This window comes from Gorilla gorilla, chromosome 6, assembly GCF_029281585.2.
Source record: "Gorilla gorilla gorilla isolate KB3781 chromosome 6, NHGRI_mGorGor1-v2.1_pri, whole genome shotgun sequence".
NCBI lineage: Eukaryota > Metazoa > Chordata > Mammalia > Primates > Hominidae > Gorilla > Gorilla gorilla.
The window spans coordinates 157,544,728-157,570,350 of NC_073230.2; the positions used below are offsets into that span (position 1 = coordinate 157,544,728).

General features: G+C 42.0%; 1 protein-coding gene and 1 long non-coding RNA gene across 2 annotated transcripts; one reads left to right on the plus strand and one right to left on the minus strand.

Moving 5' to 3' along the window:
- Nucleotides 1-25,398, plus strand: C6H7orf33 (chromosome 6 C7orf33 homolog). The gene is made up of 3 exons (XM_019030667.3): nucleotides 1-348; nucleotides 23,581-23,835; nucleotides 24,866-25,398. Exons 1-3 carry the CDS (start codon nucleotides 145-147, stop codon nucleotides 24,938-24,940), a joined length of 534 nt encoding a protein of 177 aa, XP_018886212.1. The 5' UTR covers nucleotides 1-144; the 3' UTR covers nucleotides 24,941-25,398.
- On the minus strand, nucleotides 16,528-19,586 carry LOC129534645 (uncharacterized). Its single transcript, XR_008681297.1, has 2 exons — nucleotides 19,420-19,586; nucleotides 16,528-17,030 (listed from the first exon to the last, which is right to left on the minus strand). It is a non-coding gene; the product is annotated as an uncharacterized lncRNA (long non-coding RNA).
- Nucleotides 25,399-25,623: the final 225 nt, after the last annotated feature.

The following is a 25,623-nucleotide window of genomic DNA, read 5'->3' on the forward strand; positions in this document are numbered from 1 at the left end:
ACTTATGGTGATGCCAATCCAGTGGTCAGGAGCGAGGCGCCCAGCCTGTGTCTGAATCCTCCTACTGACCCTGGGGATCCGTGCGACTTGATCTTAGATATTGGTGGTGAAGCGCCGCTCTCCTTGACAGCATCCTTTGCCAAAATGCAAGTGGAAGTTCAAAGCCTCAGCCTTGAAGAGTGTCCCTGGAGACTTCCAGGCCCCCAATGTGAATGTGAAGCCCTCCTGCCCAGTGGGGTAAGGCGCCGGATTGACCTTCGCCTGAGTGGGAGGGCAGTCGCTGTTTGGGTCCACGTTAGGGGCGGTCCAGGTCAATTTAACTTGTCATATGCCACGGGAAGACATAAGGTAAGTTAATGATTCTAAGATGAATCAACTGCTCTTTTAGTCAGTCAGTGTCTCTTGAGAATTCATTCACTCAATCCACGAATGTTTTTGACTCTCTACTATGTGTTATGGAACTGGGCTTAACGACATTTAAGTAAAGAGAGAGACAGAGATTAATTCACTACCCCAAAGAAGGCCTGGAATCTTCTTAGGGAAAAGAATCCTCACAAAACACTCCACTGAGTATTCTTGTGTTTAGCCTGAGTCATGTTGATTTGAAAAATTCCAGCGTAAAAATTGTATATTTTCACACAGTGTGGTAGAAGGAATGCACTTGTTCTCAGACTATGTTTTGCCCTGGAGATGGGTCCACAGGAAGCCTCTATCTTGGTCACCCTTTGGCACAAGCTTTGCACCTGTTCCCTTCTCCTTGCCTAGATTCTTGTCTCTTCTCTCGCTTTAAAGACCAGGAGTTGTTGTTGTTGTTTTAGAGATAGTATCTTGCTCTGCCACCCAGGCTGGAGTGCAGTGTCACAATCATAACTCACTGCAGCATCAACCTCCTGGCTTCAAGTGATCCTCCCAGAGGAGCCTCCCGGGTGGCTAGGACTACAGCCATGTGCCATCAGGCTTAGCTAATTTTTTTATTTTTTGTAGAAATGGGGTCTTGCCATGTTGCCCAGGCTGGTCTTGAACTCCTGTCCTCAAACGATCCTCCCACTTCAACCTCCTGAAGTGCCACCCATGCCCAGCAAGACCTGGCTCTTTAACTCTTTGCCTGTCTTTGATCTTTGACACCTCTTGATCCCCAAGCCCCTGCCTCCCACTAGGCAGGCATTTTTGGTTAAAGTATGAGCTCCCACTTTGTATTTATCTCTAGCTTTGGGTGTTCAGTTTGATGGGGACCACAGGTGTCCCCACGTAGTTCTCCAGCCCTAATTTGTTTTCTCCCATGTTGCAGTTCCTGGCTTCTTCCCATTTGCCCACACCCTCATTGTGGCACAGTGCCCCAAACTGACACATGCCACAGGCTCAGAGTATCTTCTGATATGAAGAATGACTCTGGTCATTCGAGGGCAGAGAGGATTTCATGACCTTTCCCTGAGAACAGCAGCATGAACTGCAGGGTCAGCAAGGGGGTCGTGTCTGCCTGCTGCTAAGGTCAGATGCAGACAGCCCATGTCAGGGAAAGCCCATTTAGCATTAGAAGAGTAAAAAGAAGAAAATACCTCCTCAGCCAGGGGTACTTTGATGTGAACCAATAAGTCTCTGAATGATGAATATAAATGATAATCAATGACGTATATGTGCTTAAAAGAAGGTGAGAAAAGATTATCACTGCCTAAACCTTCCTTTTAAAGGATGCCACAAGTGCATGGGTGGAGCATATAGGGTAGATAGGATTTTTTTTTTTTTCGAGATGGGGTCTAGCTCTGTCGCCCAGGCTGGAGTACAGTGGCGTGATCTTGGCTCACTACAACCTCTGCCTCCTGGGTTCAAGTGATTCTCCTGTCTCAGCCTCCCAAGTAGCTGGGATTACAGGTGCATGCCACCATGCCCAGCTAATTTTTGTATTTTTAGTAGAGACAGGGTTTCACCATGTTGGCCAGGCTGGTCTCAAACTCCTGATCTCAGGTGACCTGCCTGCCTCAACCTCCCAAAGTGCTGGGATTTCATGTGGAAGCCACTGTGCCCAGCAGGGTAGATATGATTTAAATCTTTTTTTTATTATTGTTTTTTTGAGATGGAGTTTCACTCTTGTCACCCAGGCTGAAGTGCAATGGCACGATCTCAGCTCACTACAACGTCCACCTCCTGAGTTCTAATGATTCTCCTGCCTCACCCTCCCCAGTAGCTGGGATTACAGGCACCCACCACCACACCCTGCTAATTTTTGTATTTTTAGTAGATACAGGGTTTCATCATGTTTACCAGGCTGGTCTTAAACTCCTGACCTCAAGTGATCCACCCACCTCACCTCCCAAAGTCCTGGGATTACAGGCATGAGCCAACATGCCTGGCCGACATGATTTAAATCTAATTAGATCACTGGAAGATACAGCAAAGTCTCAAAGTGGTTGTCTATGGATGGCACTATGGGTTACATATTATTTTTCCAAAGCTCAGAATGTTCTGAATTTCTTTATTTTTGTTATTTATTTTGAGATGGAGTCTTGCTCTTGTTACCCAGGCTGGAGTGCAATGGCTCAATCTTGGCTCACTGCAACATCCGCCTCCTGGATTCAAGTAATTCTCCTGCCTTAGCCTCCCAAGTAGCGGGAATTACAGGCACCTGCCACCACTCCCAGCTAATTTTTTTGTATTTTTAGTAGAGTCGAGGTTTCCCCATGTTGGCCAGGCTGGTCTCGAACTCCTGACCTCAAATCATCTGCTTGCCTCAGCCTCCCAAAGTGCTGGGATTACAGGTGTGAGCCACTGCAACTGGCCTGAATTTCTTTAAATAGAGAATCTCTATTGCCTTCATAATAACATGTTTTAAAGTTAGTTTTTATTTTAAATGTTAATTGGAAGTCAAAATGCTTTTCCTCTGACTGGGTGTTTAATGCATTTAGGAAAGGCTGAGCATGAAGCCAGGGTTGGGGGATACAGCCTGTTTGGAGGGGATTGTAAAAACGGAGACTCCCAACTGGGATTGACAGGAAAGGGTCAGAGCCCAGAGAGATGCCTGCTGGAAAAGAAGTGACATGGTTGAATATTTGCCCGGCTAAGTGTCATGCTGGAATGTGATCCCCAGTGTTGGAGGTGGGGCCTGATGGGAGGTGACTGGATCATGGGGGTGGATTTGTCATGAATAGTTTAGCGCCATCCTCTCGGTGCTGTCCTTGCGATAGTGAGTGAGTTCTCAGAAGATCGGGTTGTTTAAGTGTGTGGCACCTTCTCTTGCTTTCTTGCTCTCACTTTTGCTGTTCGATGTGCCTGCTCCTACTTTGCCTTCCGCCATGAGTGAAAGTTCCTTGAGGCCTCCCCAGAAGCCGAGCAGACGCCATGTTTCCTGTACAGCCTGCAGAACCATGAGCCAATTAAACCTCTTTTCTTTTTTTTTTTTTTTTTTTTTTGGAGACAGAGTCTTCGCTCTGTCGCCCAGGCTGGAGTGCAGTGGCACGATCTTGGCTCACTGCAAGCTCCGCCTCCCAGGTTCATGCCATTCTCCTGCCTCAGCCTCTCGAGTATCTGGGACTACAGGCATCCGCCTCCATGCCAGGCTAATTTTTTGTATTTTTTAGTAGAGACGGGGTTTCACCATGTTAGCCAGGATGGTCTCGATCTCCTGACCTTGTGATCTGCCCGCCTCGGCCTCCCAAAGTGCTGGGATTACAGGCGTGAACCACCGCGTCCGACCAACCTCTTTTCTTTATAAACTACCCAGCCTTAGGTATTTTACAGCAATGCAAAAACAGCCTAATACAAGAAGTAAGAGGAAAGATGATACCAACTTACCAGTAAGGGTACTAAGATGACACCCAAGTAAAATGCAGAACAGTTATCATTTCATTTGCTTGGCAGAAGGAGGGTGACAGTTTGTAGGGAGATATAATCCAACCAAATTGTTTAGGGAAATGTGAAACCAAATGGTTTAGGGAAAATATGATGAAATTCAATATATTTGAATTTGGGAATATATTCAATATATTTCAGTCCAATATATCCTTACAGAGTGAGGTTTGGCATGGTACCACTGTGGATCATTTGTCTTCTATTCAAAAGAAGGACAATGTCTATGTTAATGTTATGGTTCAGGAACCTAACAGCAAGTACAACCTGCAGCCTGCACTCCCAGCCACTCCTGCTTACATGAGACAACAGTGAGCCACAAGACAGTGTCCCCATCTGAACATGCTTGGCCCTGGGAATCATTAGGGACTCTTAAGAAGCAGAAAGTCCTGACCACCTAACAATGAGCACCAGCTTTTCATTAATAGTTTCTGAATATTCACCAGGTCAGGTTTTCTTTTGTTTGTTTGTTTTGTATTTTTTGAGACAGGCTGGAGTGCAGTGGCACATTCACGGCTCACTGCAGCCTTGACCTCCTGGGTTCAAGTGATCAATCCTCCTGCTTCAGCCTCCTGAGTATATTATATAATATAGAGAGCTCTATATTATATAGATATATATTATATAATAGAGATGTCTATATTATATAGATATATATTATATAATATAGAGATCTCTATATTATACATATATAATATAGAGATCTCTATATTATACATATATAATATAGAGATCTCTATATTATATAGGTATATATCATGTATAATATAGAGATATCTATATTACATAGATCTATATTATATAGATATATCATATATAATATAGATATATCATATATAATATAGATCTATATTATATAGATATATCATATATAATATAGATATATCATATATAATATAGATATATATTATATAGATATATCATATATAATATAGATATATCATATATAATATAGATATATATTATATAGATATATCATATATAATATAGATATATCTATATAATATAGATATGTATTACATAGATATATCATATATAATATAGATATATATTATATAGATATATATAATATAGATATATATTATATAGATATATATAATATAGATATATATTATATAGATATATATAATATAGATATATATTATATAGATATATATAATATAGATATATATTAGATATATAGATATATAGATATATATAATATCTATATATTATATATATAATATATTATATATATCTATATAATATAGATATATATTATATAGATATATCATATATAATATAGATATATATTATATAGCTATATATGCTATTATATATTATATATTATATATAATATATAGCTATATAATATAATATATATTATATATTATATATTATATAGATCTATATTATATTGCTATAATATATTATATATTATATATTATATAGATCTATATTATATATATATATAATATATATAATATATATAGATCTATATTATATAGATTAATATATATAGATCTATATTATATAGATATAATATATATAGATCTATATTATATAGATATAATATATATAGATCTATATCTCAAGCAGGCCACTGTGCCTGGCCTGCTTGCTTCTTTTAACCTATGCTATTCCTATTTTTACCTTGACCTTAAAGCTGATTGGACTTCATTTTATGAGAGGATGCTGTGGCTTACCCAGGTCATAACCATTAAATTTATCACATTAACCAATGTTTAACCATGATCACAGATTACTGAGAATACTGGCAAGAAAATGAGTAACTACAAAATTGCAACAGGTTGTGTGCAATTAAATTTTTTTTTCAAATATATTTTAGGTTAACATTAAACATTCCAGTTATAATCTCTATTCTGCAGTTGATGCAGAGTTTGAGTTTTAAAAAAAGAACTGCCTTCACAGAAATGTGGACTTATATACTTTTATATAATAAACTTTATATTTTTAGAGCTATTTTAGGTTCACAGTAAAACTGAGCAGAAAATAGAGATTTCTGGTACCTCTTGCCCTCACACATGCACAACCTCCCTCCCTATCAACTTCCCCCACCAGAGTGGTAGATTTTTTACAACTGATGAACCAACATTGATGTATTGTCACCTGAAGTCTATAGTTTAGATTACAGTGGGTTTGGACAAATACATAAGGTCATGCATCTACTGTTACAGTCTCATTCACTGCTGTATTAGTCTGTTCTCATGCTGCTGATACCTGAGACTGGGCAATTTACAAAAGAAATAAGTTTAATTGGACTTACAGTTCCACATGGCTGGGGAAGCCTCATAATCATGGTGGAAGGCAAGGAGGAGCAAGTCACGTCTTACATGGATGGCAGCAGGCAAAGAAAGAATGAGAAAGATGCAAAAGCGGAAACCCCTGATAAAACCCTCAGATCCCATGAGACTTACTCACTACCATCAGAACAACATGGGGGAAACTGCCCCCATGATTCAATTATCTCCCACCAGGTTCCTCCCACAACACTTGGGGATTATGGGAGTACAATTCAATTTGAGATTTGGGTGGGGACACAACCAAACCATATCAACTGCCCTAAAAATCCTCTGTGCTCCATCTGTTCCTCCCTTCCTCCTTCCCCACTCTCTTCCTCCCCCACTCTACTCCTTGGCAACCACTGATCTTTTTACTGTCTCCATAGTTTTGTCCTTTACAGAATGTCATATAGTTGGAATCCTACAGTCCGTGGCCTTTTCAGATTGGCTTCTTTCACTTAGCGATATGCATTTAAGCTTCCTTCAGCCTTTCGATGACTTGATAGCCCATTTCCTTTTAGTGCTGAGTAATATTCCATTGTCTAGGTGTACCACAGTTTATTTTTTCATTTACCTACTGGAGGACATCTTGGATGCTTCCAAGTTTGAGCCAATTATGAATACAGCTGCTACCAACATCTGTGTGGATATTTTGTGTGGACCTAAGTTTTCAACTCATTTGGATACATATACATATACACATATATATAATACATACATATATATGTATATATATTTAACCAAAAATTATAATTAAAATATTTTCAAAATGTATTTAAAATGTTATTTATTTATTTTTATTTATTTTTTTGAGATGGAGTTTCACTCTGTCACCAAGGCTGCAGTTCAATGGCACGATCTCAGCTCACTGCAACCTATGCCTCCTGGGTTCAAGTAATTCTGCTGCTTCAGCCTCCCAAGTAGCTGGGATTACAGGCGCCTGCCACCATGCCTGGCTAATTTTTGTATTTTTAATAGCAATGGGGTTTTACCATATTGGCCAGGCTGGTCTCAAACTCCTGACCTCAGGTGATCCACCCACCTTGGCCTCCCAAAGTGCTGAGATTACAGGTGTGAGCCACTGCACCCTGCCCAAAAATATTTTTTAGACAAAAGTCATCAAATAACATAATAAGAATCTTCATGCTACTATCCAGCATAGTAGCCTCATCCTTCCCAAACTCCCATCCCAAAAAGTAACCATTATTCTGAATTCATTGTGGATCATTCCCTTCCTCTGCATTTCTTTTTTTTTTTTTTTTTTTTTGAGACGGAATCTCGCACTGTCGCCCAGGCTGGGGTGCAGTGGCGCGATCTCAGCTTACTGCAAGCTCTGCCTCCCGGGTTCACGCCATTCTCCTGCCTTAGCCTCCCGAGTAGCTGGGACTACAGGTGCCTGCCACCATGCCCGGCTAATTTTTTGTATTTTTAGTAGAGATGGGGTTTCACTGTGTTAGCCAGGATGATCTCAATCTCCTCGTGATCCTCCCGCCTTGGTCTCCAAAAGTATTGGGATTACAGGCGTCAGCCACGGCGCCCAGCCTCCCTTGCATTTCTTATACTCTACTTATATATGTATTCTTAAACAACACACTGTATTTTTGTGTGTTTTCAGCTTTATATCAGTGGTATTATACACTGATTATTTTGCAATCTGCCTTCCTCCTCTCCTGCCCCCACCCCTTATATGAGGCTTATGAAACGCATCCATATTGAAATGTTCAGTTCCCTCAATTTCATTGCTGTTTTGTGTGCCATTCTATAAACATCCCACAGTCTGGTTTTCTACTTCTTTGTTGATGGACACTTAGGTTGCTCCCAGATTGTTGCCACAATTGCCAACAATTAGATTACAAACAATACTAACAGAAACATCCTGGTATGTGACAACTCTGGCACTTAAGCAAAACTTTCTCTGGGACAGTGCTACTCAAAATATGGTCTGAGAACTGTTTGTTTCTAGTAAACCAATGCCCTGCTTCCTTAATCATGAAAATCTTACTATGAAACAAACATCAGCTAAACTTGTTATGTTGCATAATAAAGTTAATCTACAACATTCTGGTGCAAGTTCTTCCTTCTTATAGCAGAACTGGCACTCTGCAAATAAGTGAACCTATATTCTCTCTGTCTCTCTCTCTCTCTATATATATATATATACACACACACACACATACCTATATACATAGATATATATATTAAAAAATTTCATTCCTGGAGATATATATATATATATATATATATAGAGAGAGAGAGAGAGAGAGAGAGAGAGAGAGAATGAGAATATATCCAGGAATTAAATTATTTATTTTATCTTTTTTAAATTTTTATTTATTTATTTATTTTAAGACAGTCTCACTCTTATTGCCCAAGCTGGAGTGCAATGGCAAGATCTTGGCTCACTGCAACCTCCGCCTCCCAGGTTCAAGTGATTCTCCTGCCTCAGCTTCCCAAGTAGCTGGGATTACAAGCACTTGCCACCACACCCGGCTAATTTTTGTATTTTTAGTAGAGATGGGGTTTCACCGTGTTGGCCAGGCTGGTCTCAAACTCCTGACCTCAAGTGATCCACCCACCTACGCCTCTCAAAGTGCTGGGATTACATATATGAGGCACTGCCCCTGGCCAGGAATGAAATTATTGAGCCAGATGCAGAATGGTCTATTTTCTAAATTATGGCAAACTGCTCCCACAGCTTAGTACCTAATATCGTAGTGTTAATTCCTACAAATCTGAAATCTTAAGAAACGGGTCTACCTCAAATATTATAGGGCCTGAGACAAGAACACAAATGAAACCCCTGAACAATATGTCTAAATATGAAAAAGTTTGAAGTCATGTGAATAAACTGTTAAATATCTTCTATCCTCCTACCTTGACAAAAATGCCTTTATAACAACCTGGAAGGCCAGGTTCAAATTTACAATTCTCAGATTTTTTTTTTTTTTGGAGACGGAGTCTCGCTTTATCGCCCAGGCTGGAGTGCAATGGCATGATCTCGGCTCACTGCAATCTCCACCTCCCGGGTTCAAGCAATTCTCCTGCCTCCAGCCTCCCAAGTAGCTGGAATTACAGGTGCGCACCATCACGTCCTGCTAATTTTTGCATTTTTAGTAGAGATGGGGTTTCACCATGTTGATCAGGCTGGTCTCGAAATCCTGACCTCGTGATCCACCCACCTCAGCCTCCCAAAGTGCTGGGATTACAGGCGTGAGCCACCACGCCCAGCCTAGAATTCTCAGATTTCTTAAAGTCCACCCTGGAATGTGGGTGGCTGTGGAGAGCTGGCCCTTGACCTGCAGCATGACTACTCTCTTCCCATCTCCAGCTCTGCCCTGCACCTCAAGGACCTCCTGAGTGCGTTTACAGACACACAGCTTACGTGTCCAAACTCCATCTACACGCCCATAAACAGCCACCCCTTGGCCACTTTGGGAGGACAGGCTGCGTGTAGGAAAGAGCCTCCTCGATCCCTGGAAATGAACTTAGAGCTGCTTAGAGGATTTCACAGCCCATGCTCCGCAGTTTTGTGGTACGAAAACAGGCTCCAATGGGCACAGCCTCTTGTCTCTGGGTACCTCTAGCCATTTGGGGATGGGTAGAACCAGAGGAGGGTCAGAGTTGAGCCTCTAAAATAGGCCCAGAGCTGGGCGCAGTGGCTCACGCCCGTAATCCCAGCAATTTGGGAAGCCAAGGTGGGCAGATCACTTGAGATCAGGAGTTCAAGACCAGCCTGGCCAATATGGTGAAACCCCATCTCTACTAAAAATACAAAAAAATTAGCTAGCCATGGTGGCAGGTGCCTGTAATCGCAGCTACTCAGGAGGCTGAGGCAGGAGAATCACTTGAACCAGGGAGGCAGAGGTTGCAGTGAGCTGAGATCATGCTATTGTATTGCAGCCTGGGTGACAGAGCAAGACTCAGTCTCAAAAAACAAAAATGAAAAATGAAATGAAATAAATTAAGCCCAGAGCAGGGACCCCTCTTGCCAGGATATAAGGGCAATACTGGCAACTTTTTAATGTCAATGAGGTTTTCAAATTTTCAATGTTTGTTGTTCATGGTACTCATTAAGATAAAAATTTGTTATGCACCTATATTCATTTCCGCATTTCAGTTCTTTATTTTCCCTATGTTCATCTTATTTTGTGTTTTCTTGATCCATTTTGCCAGGGTTCTGTCTTATTAATCTTTCAAAGGACCAGCTTTTGGCTTAATTCATCTTTATTTTTCTGCTTTCTCCATTTTATGGACTTTTTTTTTTTTTTTTTTTGAGACGGAGTCTCGCTCTGTCACCCAGGCTGGAGAGCAGTGGTGTGATCTCGGCTCACTGCAACCTCCACCTCCCGGGTTCAAGCAATTCTCCTGCCTCAGCCTCCTGAGTAGCTGGGACTACAGGCACACGCCACCACACCCAGCTGATTTTTTGTATTTTTAGTAGAGATGGGGTTTTGCCATGTTAGCCAGGATGGTCTCGATCTCCTGACCTCATGATCCGCCCACCTCAGCCTCCCAAAGTGCTGGGATTACAGGTGTGAGCCACCGTGCCCGGCCTTATTGACTTCTTTAAGATCATTCTTTGAGTTCATTTGATTTAACCTTTCTTGTTGCCTAATTTATTTTGAGTGAAGAATTTTTCTTTAAATACTGTTTTGGCGGCTTCCCACCAATTTTAAAAGACAGTGTTTTCATTATTGCCTAGTTCTACATATTTTGTATTTTTATGATTTTTAAATCCTTTTAAAATTTATGATTCTTTAGTAGCATGTTATTTGTTTTCCAAATAAGTGAGCTTTTAAATTTTTTTTTATTTTTTGAGACAGAGTCTCACTCTGTTGCCCAGGCTGAAGTGCAGTGGCACAATCTCGGCTCACTGCAGCCTCCACCTTCTGGGCTCAAGCCATCCTCCCACCTCAGCCTCCCAAGTAGCTGGGACTTCAGGCATGTACCACCACACCTGTCTAAATTTTTGTATTTTTCGTAGAAACAGGGTCTCACCATGTTGCTCATGCTGGTCTTGAACTCCTGGACTCAAGCAATCTGCCTGCCTTGGTCTCCCAAAGTGCTGGGATTATAGGCATGAGCCACCTCGGATGGGCCTTTTTAAGCAACCCACTTGTTATTTGTTATTAGTTTTTAATTTTATTGCAATATGGTTAGAGAACATATTTTTTGTTTGTTTGTTTGTTTTTGTGGGGTTTTTGTTTTGTTTTGTTTTAGAAACAGGGTCTTGCTCTGTTGCCCAGGCTAGAGTACAGTGTTGCAATCATAACTCACTAGAGTCTCGAACTCCTGGGCTCAAGTAATCCTCCCACCTCAGCCTCCTGAGTAGCTACGACTTCAGGCACATGCTCCCATGCCCAGCTGATTTTTTTTATTTTTTGTAGAGACAGGGTCTCACTATGGTACCCAAACTGGTCTCAAACTCCTGGCCTCAAGCGATCCTCCTCCCTCAGCCTGCCACAGTACTGGGATTACAGGCGTGAGCCACAGCACCCGGCCCAAACTGACTTTATCTCTAGAATGCTAGAGTGGTTTAGCATTGGAAAATCTATATGAATCTCCCTTTGTCAGTTTATCTAACTGAGATTAAAATTTTATGATTTTTCTCAGTTTTTATAGAAAAAGCTTCATAAAATTAGTATTAATTCACCATTAAATTATTTTTTAATGTGAAAATAAGATAAAGGGCATCTACAGCAACCATTATATTTAATACCAAAATGTTGAAGGCATTATCTCTAAGATTGATAATAATAAGTTAAGGGTGGGTCACGGTGGCTCAGACCTGTAAACCCAGCCACTTCGGGAGGCCAACGCAGGTGGATCACTTGATGTCAGGAGTTCAAGACCAGCCTAGCCAACATAGTGAAACCCCATCTCTACTAAAAATACAAAAACTAGCCAGGCGTGGTGGTGCATCTCTGTAATCCCAGCTACTCAGGAGGCTGAGACATGAGAATTGCTTGAACCCAGGAGGTGGAGGTTACAATGAGCCAAGATTGTGCCACTGCACTTCAGCCTAGGCAACAGAGCAAGACTTCATCTCAAAAAATAAAAAATAAAAGTCAAGGATTCCTGCTATCAACACTTCTATTCACAATTGTACCAAAAATCCTGGCCAGGGCAGTAAGGCAAGAAAAAGAAACAAGAGTCATAGGAATTGGAAAAGAAAAAACAAAACTGCCTTTATCCACTGATGATGTAATTGTCTGCCTAAAAATTCCAAAAATAATCTAAACTGTTGTATTAATTTTAACATTTATCGAAGCTGTTGGATACAAAATAAGTATGTGAACTCAATTACATGTCTATCTACCAGCCAGTTAGAAAAGTAATATATTTTTAAAAGAGTCATCCTTTCCAGATTCCTATAGGATAATGGCTACTTCTTAAGTCTGAAATTCTCCATTTATTCTCCAAAAGGCATAAAGATCAACAAGAAAAGCAAATGAAACCATCCCAAAAAGCCTGTCAACATCATCACAAAGAGAACGCTACAAATGTCCATTTACATGCAAGGGAGGAAATAAAGATACAAAACCAGCAGACCCAGCCCCAGAGCCCACACTGAAGCAGTCAGATGAGAACACACAGAAATGAGGAGAGGAAAGCCAGGTTCCTAGTGGTGGCAGAACACAAATAAAACATCACACCCAGAATGAAAGGGTCTTGCTCAGGATGGGGGAAATCTCAGAAGAGCTCTGAGACCAGGCTGATCTGGCTACTAAAGAATCAAAAGGAGGCCAGACTCGGTGTGTCATGCCTGTAATCCCAGCACTTTGGGAGGTCAGGAGCTCGAGACCAGCCTGGCCAACATGGTGAAACCCCATCCCCACTAAAAATACAAAAATTGACCGAAAATCGCTTGAACCTGGGAGGCAGAGGCTGCAATGAGCCAAGATCATGCCACTGCACTCCAGCCTGGGCAACAGAGCGAGACTCTATCTCCAAAAAAGGAGAATCAAAAGGAAGAAAGGTACTGTAGAGTGTGCAGGATCCAGGATGCAGCATTAGGACAGCACTGCTTCTGAGTGAGAATTTGGAAGAGGAGGCATCTAGTGAAGTGAAAAGAGAAAGTCAAGCAGTGGAAATTATGGATCCCACAGAAACAAAGAAGTCATAAAATTGGAAATACACTGACCTTCCCAGGCACCAGAAAATAAGTCATTTGTTAAAGAACCTGTACTTCACTGTACCAACAGGAGAGAGCATTCTTAAACTAAGAAACCTCATCAGTCATTCAAATCCCTCACTCACTCCATAGACACATGTGTTAATGGCTGATCAAGAAAAATTCAAGACACTTTATAGAACTACCATTTGATGGTAGTTATTGGTATCTACCCAGAGGAAAAGAAGTCATTATACGAAAAAGATACTTTCACACACACATTTATAGCAGCACAATTCCCAATTGCAAAAATACAGAACCAAACCAAATGCCCATCAATGATTTGATAAAGAAATTGTGATATATGTATCCCATGGAATACTACTCAGCCATAAAAAGGAATGAAATAACAACATTCGCAGCAACCTGGATGGAATTAGGGACCATTATTCTTTTTTTTTTTTTCCTTTTTTCGAGATTGAGTCTCACTCTGTTGCCCAGACTGGAGTGCAGCGGCACAATCTCAGCTCACTGCAACATCTGCCTCCCGGGTTCAAGCAATTCTCCTGCCTTGGCCTCCCAAGTAGCTGGAATTACAGGCACCTGCCACCACACCCAGCTAATTTTTGTATTTTTAGTAGAGAGAGAGTTTCACCATGTCGGCCAGGATGGTCTCAAACTCCTGACCTCAAGTGATCTGCCCACCTCGGCCTCCCACAGTGCTGGGATTACAGGCATGAGCCACCACACCCGGCCTAGGGATCATTATTCTAAATGAAGTAACTCAGGAACGGAAAACCAAACAGCATATGTTCTCACTTATAAGTGGGAGCTAAACTATGAGGATGCAAAGGCATAGTGATACAGTGGACTTTGGGGACTCAGGGGAAAGGGTGGGAGGGGGGTGAGGAATAAAAGACTACACATCAGGTACAGGGTACCCTGCTCAGGTGATGGGTCCACCAAAATCTCAGAAATCACCACTTAAGAACTTATTCATGTAACCAAACACTGCCTGTTCCCCAAAAACCTATTGAAATTTTAAAAATAATTCCAAGACACTTTAAAATAAACAGAAGAAGGCAGGCAACCTCCATAGGAAGTTACTACAAGAAGAAAACAGGAAGAATCCAAATTTTTCCACCAATAAAAATATTTCCAAAAAAAGGCAGAGAAAAACTATATAGCACATGCTTCAACATGAGTTAAATATAATTAAACTAGCAGCAATGTATATACACACATACAAAAAAACATGAATAAAAAAACTCCTAATAGAGGCTGAACACGGTGGCTCACGCCTGTACTCTCAGCTCTTTGGGATGCCAAGTTGGGTGGATCACCTGAGGTCAGGAGTTCAAGACCAGCCTGGCCAACATGGTGAAACCCCATTTCTACTAGAAATACAAAAATTCGTCAGGCATGGTGGCACACACCTGTAGTCACAGCTACAAACAAAGAAAAAACTCCTAATAGAAAAAGACAAAAATGAGATGTAAAACAATTTATTTAGCTCAGAAAAGAAAGTGCAAGAAAAGACAAAATCATCTCAGGAATTAAGACCAAATTACAAGGTGTTCAGAGGAGAATAGTGGAATAAAGGCATCCAAGACAGTGAGCAATAGTGACCTACCCAGCTATGCCCATCATTAAGTCATTGGTGTCTCAGCTCCAACTCCTCCCTTCTATGCTCAGCTTTGTGATGTCAGGGCAACTACAACTGCATTTTGCTTTGCCAGCTGGACCCAGGTTGGCCTTTGGCAAGAAGGGGAGCAAAAGGGAGACTGCAAGGCTAGAGGAGGAGGAAAGGATGAGTTTCCTCCTGTCTGCTCACTGCTCCTGTGAGTATCATCATAGCAATGCTTCTTCACCCCGACAGCAGCACTTCCTTTCTGAAGAAGCTTTTGAATGTGGTTTGCAGTTTGCAGTTTTTCTAGCACTTGCAGACCTGACCTCATACGGCCCATCTCATATTCACCAGAACCAGTGCAGAGCCCCCACTTTGAAGGTCTGAGTTTTAGCTCCAGGTGCCCCACCTCTAAGTTCCTATTTGTTCCCTTTCTTATTGTTTCTTTAACCCTGGGAGTGGAAGCTGCAGTTGCTACCTCTATGAGACCTTAGAGTTCTCTTTTTATCCTGTTACAACTTTATAATGAACACATTTTTACCTAGTTAACACTTTTGGTATTAAATTCTTACTGTTCAACTAACTTGTGTGTAAACTATCTCTTGGCCAGACCCTGACTACGCTGGTGAATTAAATAGAAAACTAATTTCTTGAAATGATCCTGGGTGGTTTATAGAATAAACAGAATGGCCTGAGAACGAGGCTTAAACAGATGGAAGCCCAGCCATGTTCATCCTGCAGGAATCATCTGGGCAAGACAAGCTCCTAATGCCTTTCACATTGCTGCACCCACCATCACCACCACAAATCCCAACATGCAGAAGATTATGAACAGACAGATAAGGCTCACTCTGCAGATAGGTAGGGACAGGACAGTAAAGAAATTCGGAGGCAAGTTTTTAGACAGTTTCACTTTTCTTAGATTCATCTCTCCAAAAAATATTTATCAAGTACCTTCTATGTGCTAGGCATCAGAAGGGAACAAAAATAAATGACATGGATCTTGTCTTAAAATCTAGACCACTGTTTCTCAACATTAGAATTTATCAAAATCTGGGATACTGTCAAAAATACCTCACCTCTGGAGATGCTGGGTCATTGCAGCTGGTGTGGAACCTACAACATATACTTTTTAACAAGCATCCCAGGTGATGCTGAAGTTGGTAGCCCACAGACCACTTTGAGAAACATTGATATTACAAACAAAAAAAAATATGCGGCAGACACAAAATCATGTGTAGGGGAAGAAAAATCATTGTTTCCTCAATCCTCATAGGTCTTTTACAAACAAACAAAAACGGAGTCTTGCTCTGTTGCCCAGGCTGGAGTATAGTGGCGTGATCTCAGCTCACTGCATCACTGCAACCTCCACCTCCCAGGTTCAAGTGATTCTCCTGCCTCAGCCTCCCAGGAAGCTGGGATTACAGGCACCCACCACCATGCCCAGCTAATTTTTGTATTTTTAGTAGAGACGGGATTTCGTCACGTTAGCCAGGCTGGTCTCGAACTCTTGACCTCAGGTGATCCACCCACGTTGGCCTCCCAAAGTGCTGGGATGACAGGCGTGAGCCACCGCGTTTGGCCACCTCATAAGGTTCTTAGTTGGAATAGACCCCATTAAAAATATATATATATATACATATATATATATACACACACACACACACACAAGAGAAAAACAAATTTATTTACATGTATGTTTCACATCTACATGGCAGGCACCCAGGGAAGGAGTAGTTCTCAAAGAAATAGCTTTGAATTCCAGCTTGTATAGCATCTTCAACAAAGAATAGTGATTTTTAGAGAAGTGACAGGACAAAGGAAAAGGACTTTGGGTCTCTAGAGGGGGCTTCTCTGCGGGGAAGCAAGTAACTGGCAGATAAAAGCGAGTTGGTAAAGCATGTTCAGGTAGATTCCTCTTGCTCCAACTCCTGGCAGATAATGGTCTAAAACTGTCTTCAGTGGTTAACCTTTGTTCTCCCTGGTAAAAGAGAGGGGCAGGACGTCTTTTATCTTGTAAATCTCTGTCCTGCATTTAAGCAAATGGAGGGCAGAGAGCTTTCCTGCATCTGTTTCTTCTTAATTGTCTTCAGCTCAACAATCCTCCTTCTTTTGGAGTGGCATGTTCTGGACTCCCGCACATGTCTGGAAGCAATGGTCAATTTCCCTAGAATGTAGATTTATTGATTAAAAAGAGACAAGGAAGAATTTCTTAGGAGGTCAGTTTTATGCCACTACAGGACTTCAGAAAAAGAACAGATCCTTCCTGCGTGATTTTAGGCAATAAATGCCTCCTATCTGACTGATCAGAAGACCACAGCCTTTAGAAAATATGACTCAAAAAATATTTTTCTTTGAGTTTTTTGACCAACCTTAAAAAAAGTTCTGCAGGATATTTTCACTTAGGAACCACCAACAAACGTATTTTTTGTCTGTTACCACAAGAAAGCGTATCGGGTTTAAATATGTTTCTTTAATCGTACCCAGGCGAGCCTGACACTTATACTCTCTTGTATTCCTATATTCTTTCTTCCTCTTAATACATTTTTCTTCCTTCTTTCCTGGCTCCAAACCCCTAGTTTTCTCCCTTTCCTAACTGATGATTTTTTTCAGTTCTTCAGCCACAGGTGCCCGATAAAATGGCCTTCAATCCCTGCCTTTACTTCCAGCGTATTACCTCACTCCCTCTCAAACGCCAATTAAAGGCTTTGTCCATTCCTGCTTAAAAAACTAGATGAAAGAAAATGAGATCTTTCTACCCAGAAAGACAAGTGCTTGGAAATTGCTAATTAGGTAACCAGAAATTCTGTCAATAATGAGCCCCGGGCTGGGTGCTGTGGCTTACGCCTGTATTCCCACCACTTTTGGGAGGCCGAGGCAGGCGGATCACAAGGTCAAGATGTCAAGACCATCCTGGCCAACATGGTGAAACCCCGTCTCCACTAAAAAACAAAAATATTAGCTGGGCATGGTGGTGCGCACCTGTAGTCCCAGCTACTTGGGAAGCTGAGGCAGGAGAATCGCTTGAACCCAGGAGGCGGAGGTTGCAGTGAGCCGAGATCAGGCCACTGCACTCCAGCCTGGGTGACAGACTGAGACTGCATCTCGAAATAATAATAATAATAATAAGTCCCCTCCCCTTGCCTGCCAAAATGACTCCAATAATCACTCGACATGGACTTTACTTAAGAGCTGGTTTGACTTCCCATCTAAATTGTGGTGGCTCAGTGGCTCATGCCTGTAATCCCAGCACTCTGGGAGGCCAAGGCAGGCAGACACCTGAGGTCAGGAGATCGAGATCAGCCTGGCCAACATGGAGAAAACCCATCTCTACTAAAAATACAATAATAAGCCAGGCGTGGTGGCACATGCCTGTAGTCCCAGCCACTCGGGGAGGCTGAGGGCAGGAGAATCGCTTGAACCTGGGAGGCAGAGGTTGCAGTGAGCCACGGTCACACCTCTGCACTCCAGTCTGGGTGACAAAGCAAGACTCTGTCTCAGGAAATCAATAAATTGCAAGGAAAGGCAAAACAAATCTCACTGTGAATGTGGCTTGTCCATTTGCTGTAAAAACAGCCCTATTGCCTCCCTAGTGTGAAGCATCAGGTCCTGCTGAGAGTGCTGGGTGGAAAGGCCTCTTTTGGAAACATGGCTTTGCTTTGGCAAATATTGTTGCTGCTCTACCTGGGATCAGAGCTTAAGGTTCATTCTCACCTTGAGGAAGCAAAGGGGTTTTCATGTGTGTGAAATAGAAAATACCTTTCACATTGCAAAGACGCTATTTTGGAAAAAAAAAAAAAAATCAGGCCCAATGTAATGGACAAGAGGTAGCACATCAACAAGATTCTGGAATAAATACAGTACTAACTCCCATCCCCCTGAGTACTAGCTACTAGTAAAATGAGATATAATGTTTCAGGCTTGACAGGGTCTCTGTTACAAACCGTTCTTACATTCCTGGGCACAGAGCTAGTCTAAACATTCATAGAGCTCTTCAATTATATTTTGGCTCTTATATCAGCAGAGTTGAAGAGGAAAACAATGGCAGGGTATATGGGCCTCCTTTCAGATACAGAGTCACAGAAACCCCAACTCAAAGGTCTTTCCAAAAAGGAAATATACTTATTCATAAAAAGAGAATTTCAGAGATAAAGCAGACTTTAGGTTACCCTCAGTGATGTTAGCAACAGCCCAGATTTTCAAATCCCAGCCCACAATCTATATTGACATCTTCATCTTGAAGTTGGCTGTCCTCCTAGGTGTAAAGTGGCTGCCAATAACAACTGGGCTTTCTCTCTAAGGAGGGAGGAAGGACTTCCTTGGAAATCACAAGCAAATCTCTCCCCGAGGCTCTGCAGCCACAACGTGGTCACATTTCCATTTCTAAACCAATTCTTGACAAAAGGGAACATATTATCCTTAAATTATTTCAGCCCAGGATAAGCTTTCCCTCTGATACTTGGCCGCTTAGTGGAGGGTGGAGGGTTGGAAAAAGTCAGGGCTCTGTTACAGGAAGAAGGAGAAATGCTGAGTGGGCTACCAACAGTGTCCCCCACCTGGAGGGAGAGTCTTCGCTGAGTAGGAGCTTGAAATGGCTAAGTTAAAAACGGAAGTACATCTGAGGACCCTTCCAACTAGCAGATTCCAAGAAGACTCAATAATGCCTGATCCCAAATCCATTCTGAGCTGAGGCACTGTGTAACATCAGGAAACTGTGCAGGTTCTGCAAGAGGCACAAAGATAAATAAAAATGGTTCCATCTGGACTTTATTGCACAGTGAGAGTCATATGAGGTATCTGTAAACAACAAGAAAAGGTAGAATCACTTTGTGGGAAGTTTGATCCACAAGTAAGACTGCTGTGATGGTTAATTCTGTCAACTTGATTGGATTGAAGGATGCAAAGTATTGATCTGGGTGTCTGTCAGGGTGTTGCCAAAGGAGATTAACTTTTGAGTCAGTGGGCTGGGAAAGGCAGACCACCCTTAATATGGGTGGGCACCATCTAATCAGCTGCCAGCACAGCTAGAATATAGAGCAGGCAGAAAAATGTGAAAAGACTAGACTGGCCTAGCTTCCCAGCCAACGGCTTTCTCCCGTGCTCGATGCTTCCTGCCCTTGAACATCAGACTCCGAGTTCTTCAGTTTTGGGACTCGGACTGGCTGTCCTTTCTCCTCAGCTTCCAGACAGCCTATTGTGGAGGCTTGTGAGCATGTGAGTTATTACTTAATAAACTCCCCTTCATATAATATTTTACATGTGTATATATATCCTATTAGTTCTGTCACTCTGGGGAACCCTAATACAACTTCCGAGGAGGGAGATCACTTCTGAGCAAATTATAAGGAATGGCAGCAAGAAGAAGGTGGCTTCTGAGCCGAGCCTTGTGAGAGATCAAATTTTACATAGTATGGGGGACAAGCATTCCTGGGCAAAGGGACAGCAATGGGGCAGGGCTAGTTAAAAAACAAGATGAGGGCATTATCTTCAGTGTAAATTGCTCCCCCACCAAAAGGACAAAGTGTCTGACTCACCACCCAGTGACTTCACTGGATGTTCTCCTTCTGCTCCACAATCCACCCTTCATTCTTCTCCACCTTCTTGTTCTGTGGCCCCAGAGGCTGGCCTTATGGACTGTATCAACTAGGCCACCTTGTTCCTGGTGTGAGTTGGGTTCGACTAAGATGGTATGGGCAGGAGATGACAGAGTGAGAGGAAAGAGAGTTGGAGGTATGATTCCTCCAGCGTGCTCCCTGCCAGACTATAGGTGGGCAGTAGCCATATTCCTCTAGCAAAAGCTATGGCTTTCCCCAAACAGCCCTTCCCTATAACTAGTGACATGGGAGTTGGGCAGGGAAGTGCTGGGTAGAGAAGGGCCAGGTCCCTGGTGAGGGCTCCACCCTCAAGCCTGTGCCACAGATCTAAGTGGGAACAGGCACTCCTGTTTTCATGACTGAATGTTGCATTTTCCAAGACCACCCTGGCCAACCAAGCCCCCCATCCTGTACCCATATAAACCCAAGACCTTAGTGGGTACACACACCAGCAGCTGAATGTCGAGACCAGCAGACCAGTGACAGCAGAACGATGCAGCAGAGAAGAAAAAGAGGGACGTCTTGATGCCGAGGGAAGGTCGGCCAGGGGTGGTTGGAGAAGGGTCCGGCTGCTGGGCAGCCCGACTCCAGGGAAGATTATTTCCCCCACCCCTCCACCTTCCGGCTCCCCATCCATGTTGCTGAGCGCCGCCTCCATCACTCAATAAAAACTTGCACTTATCCTTCGAGCCCATGTGTGATCCGATTCTTCTGGGACACTGGGCCAGAGCTCAGGGAACAGAGGCTGTCACACTGGCCCTCTGCCCTTGCAATAAGGCAGAGGGTCCATTGAGCTAGTTAGCACACAAGCCATCTGCAGATAGCAAATCCGAAAGAGCTTGGGTTTCACGTGCCCACCTGGGCTTTGGGAGTTGCAGACACCCACCCCTAGACATTGCTGCAGGGCCAAGAGCCCAAAGCATTCATCCCGGCATCTGCATCTGCCAGTCTGCATGCTCCCCCTAGGGGTTTGAGCTGCAGGGCAACCAAGCAGGTGAGCCACACCCGTGTTGCATGTGCTGCAGGGGGAATCAGGGAACTCTCCCATTTCACTAGCTTTCAGTACCTGCTCGCTCCCTGTCCACCACACTGGAATAGCAACCTTGCAGCATTGCCAGCCCTGGGGGCTTCATTATAATGCCTGGTTTCCTTGCACTATCAATGCCTCTATAGAAAAGGCGCTTGATTAAATTCTCCCCAGTCAGACCTTCTGAATATTCCACCTGCTTCTGGCCTGGACCATGACTGACAGAGATCTTTGTAGTCAACTGAAGTTAGCCAGTGATTTTTTTTTTTAATTTCCATTGCTGTTTTCTTATTTCTTGGTTCTAAGTATCTTATTTCCTCATCTTCTAAGTGTGGCATTAATAATGAACTTCCCATCAGATCTGTAAGTTGAAACTCTTTCATCTCTACCTTGAAGAGCTAGATATTTCTTTCAAAATGTTGGAACTATACAAATGACAAAAGAAAAAATAGAGAAATTGGACTTCATCAAAATCAAAATCTTTTATGCTATAAAATGTATTATCGACAAAGTGTAAAGCAACCTGCAGAATGGGAGAAAATATTTGCAAATCATATCTGATGAGGGACTTATATCCAAAATATAGAATTCTTACAACTCAATAAATAACCCAATGTTTTTAATGGGCAAAGAATATGAACAGATATGTCTCCAGAAAAGATTACAAATAGCCAATGTGTACATGAAGAGATACTCAACATCATTAGCCATTTGAGATATGCAAATCAAAGCCAGAATTAAAACCACTTCATCCCCACTAGGATGGCTATAACTAAAAAGGCAAGTAATAACACGTGCTGGCTGGTGAGGATGTGGAGAAATTGACACCCTCATGCATTGCCAGTGGGAATACAGGATGGTGCCAGCCACTTTGACACTTCCTCAAAATATTAAACACGTACTAGATCTTTTCCCTTTTATTTTTAGTTGGCACATTATATTTGTGTGATACAGAATGATATTTCCGTACATGTATACAATGTATAATGATCAAATCAGGGTAATCAGTATATCATCACCTAAAATCTTTATCATTTTATTGTGCCATAAACATTCAAAACCCTCTCTTCTAGTTTTTTGAGAATATAGAATAAATTACAGTTAACCGTCTTCACCCTACTGTGCTACAGAACAGTAGAACTCATTTCTTCTATCTAGCTGTCATTTCGTATCCATTAACCAGCCTCTCCCCGGAGTCTCCTCCTCACCACTCTTCCCAGACCCTAAGACTCACTGTTCCGCTCTCTATTTCCGTGGGCTCAAGTTTTCTTTTTAGCTTCCACATATAAGGGGAACATGTGGTATTTATCTTTCTGGGCCTGATTGATTTCACTTAACATAATGACCCAGCAATTCTACTTCTAGGTATGTACTCAAGAAAGTGAAAATATGTGTCCACACAAAAGCTCTGTACACAAATACATGCATAGCAGCATTATTCATAATACTCAAAAAGTGGAAACAACCCAAATGTCCACCAAATGATGAATGGATAAATAATTCGTGGTCTACCCATATAATGAACTATTACTGGGCAATTAAAAGGAATGAGGTTCCGATTCATGCTACAACATAGTCGGACCTTGAAAACACCACGCTAAGTGAAAGAATTCAGTCACAAAATACTACATGTATGATTCTATTTATATGAAATGTCCAGATTGGCAAATCCATAGAGGTAGAACGTAGATTAGTGGTTGCCTGGGGAGACTTAGGGAGAAATGGGGAGTGACCGCTAATGGGTACAGGATTTATTTGGGGGATGATGAAAAAGTTCTAAAATTGACGGTGGTGACGGTTACACATTTCCTTGAATATACTGATAACCACTGTAAACCTTGTATTGGTGTATTACCTGTGAATAATAAAGCTAATAAAAATTAAAATGATGTGTTTTAAAATTTTGGAACCAACTAATCCTAAAAGCAAATGTTGCCAAAATTTCCAAAATATCTTTGTCTATAATCTTTAGGCTATTTCATGTGTCTGACAGCTACTTAGTAGCCTCAAAAGAAATGTGAGAACAAATTAGTAGCTTACTGATCAGCATCTTTCCACCTTTTAACCCACTTTGTTTGTTTGTTTGTTTTTTCCAGAAGCCAAACCCACACCAAAACATGAACCGGGGGATGGAATGTATTGCTTCTGTATCAGCTCCCACCAAATCTGGTGCCCCGTGGCATTTTCTTTCTCAAGGTCCCACGGATGCCCAGAGAGCAGTCAGAATCAGGCCAGGCACCAGGATGGGCTTGTCCTCAGATCCAGTTGTCGGCACCTTGTCTTCCAGTTACCTAGATCTGCTAACTCTCTCTTACAAGCCTCGGAGGAGAGTGACAAGTTCATACCTAAACGTAAGCTCCGAAGGGTCTTAGCACCTCCAAGTTTAAGGAAACCCACGGGATGCTCTGAAACTTCCATGAAAATGAAGATTGGAGGGATTGTTGCATTCTTGCATGCCTGGATGTTTCATATTCTCTGAATATCCAGCATGAAACTGATCTGATCCCATGCTTTTTTGCCAACTTGGTTTATGTTAAGATAAAAGAAAGCGCCCCTTACCAAGATGCTCTGAAAGCACCTTCTCCCTTGTATTAATGATAACTAATGTTATTAAGAGAACATAAGGCAACTTTAACAAAATAAGAGCTCACTAAAGGGGATCCTGTATGGAAATTCTTTGTGCAAATGCCATTTTGGAGCTGGCATTGTACTTGCAGATGGAGTCTCCACAGGAAGCTATGGCTTCAGTCCTACATGAGCCCGTACAACCACTCAGCACATAAAGTTCCATGAAATTGGTGCCTCAAACCACAGTATCTATAAAGGAACTCCTAACTTAAAAAGTAATCCATCAATAGTAAGGATTTTTAAACTTTAGCCTAAAAATTTTAAATACTGTTAGTAGTAATAAAGCAATGAGATTTCTCCAAAATTATTGTTGCCTGTATCACTTTAAATCTTTGACATAAATGAAAAGTTGCATGGAAAATGCTAAAGTTCTAAGCAAATAGGTTGAGCATTAATAAATAGGAAGATGAAGTAGGTGAAACTGATTTTGTTAGGAACTGGTGGGAGCTGGTAGAGATAGCGATTTTTTAAAATACTTTTTAAAATTTTTATCTATTTATTTATTTTGAGACCAGGTTATAAGACTGGCTAATTTTTATATTTTTGGTAGAGAAGGGGTTTTGCCATGTTGCCCAGGCTGGTCTCAAACTCCTGGGCTCAAGCGATCCACCCACCTTGGCCTCTCAAAGTGCTGGGATTACAGGCATGAGCCACCATGCCAGGCTGAGACAGTGTTTTAAACTGTGCTATTGATGTTCTAGGGAAAAGGTAAATCAGCCTGAGATAACAGAAGTCTTCGTAATCCACATGTAGGTACGTGGGCATGAAGTAAGAAACCTCCAGAATTCTGTTGAGGCCACAAAGATTTCCAGAACTGGCAGCAGTTAAGAATTTTGCAGAATCGAAGAGTCACACCTCTAAATTTGTGTAGATTGGAAATCTCTTCTTGCAAGAAAAAAGAGAAATAGCTGAAGTTCTGGAAATAACAGTTGATGAAAACTTGGTAATCTGAAGTCTGAACTTTGAACACCAGCAGACAGGCTGAGAATTCTCTTTGATCATGAGCCCAAGTTCCACGTGTACCTGCAGGAATCTGTGCAGCATTTGTGCACTGGTGTGGGGCCCAGGAGAGGACCACGGAATGACAAGCCACCAGGTTCTAAAGGGAGACGAAGATCCCCAGAGGACCTGGATAGAGATGTTTGCCTGACCATTGTCTGCTGTGTGCTCCCGATGATGAGACTCTAGAGTTTACAACTGAAACACACTGTCATTTATGATATTATTTGTAATATCTGGTATGTCTAAGTAAAACATGCATTCAGTAAAACTTGCGATGAAACTTATCTCATTGTGTGGATTTCATTCTTCTCAATTCTTTTATGTTTTCTGGGGTTTTTTCTAGATGGAGTTTCACTCTTGTCACCCCGGCTGGAGTGCAATGGTGCGATCTCGGCTCCCTGCAACCTCTGCCTCCCAGGTTCAAGTGATTCTCCTGCCTCAGCCTCCCGAGTAGCTGAGATGACAGGTGCCTGCCACCACATCCAGCTAGTTTTTGTATTTTTAGTGGA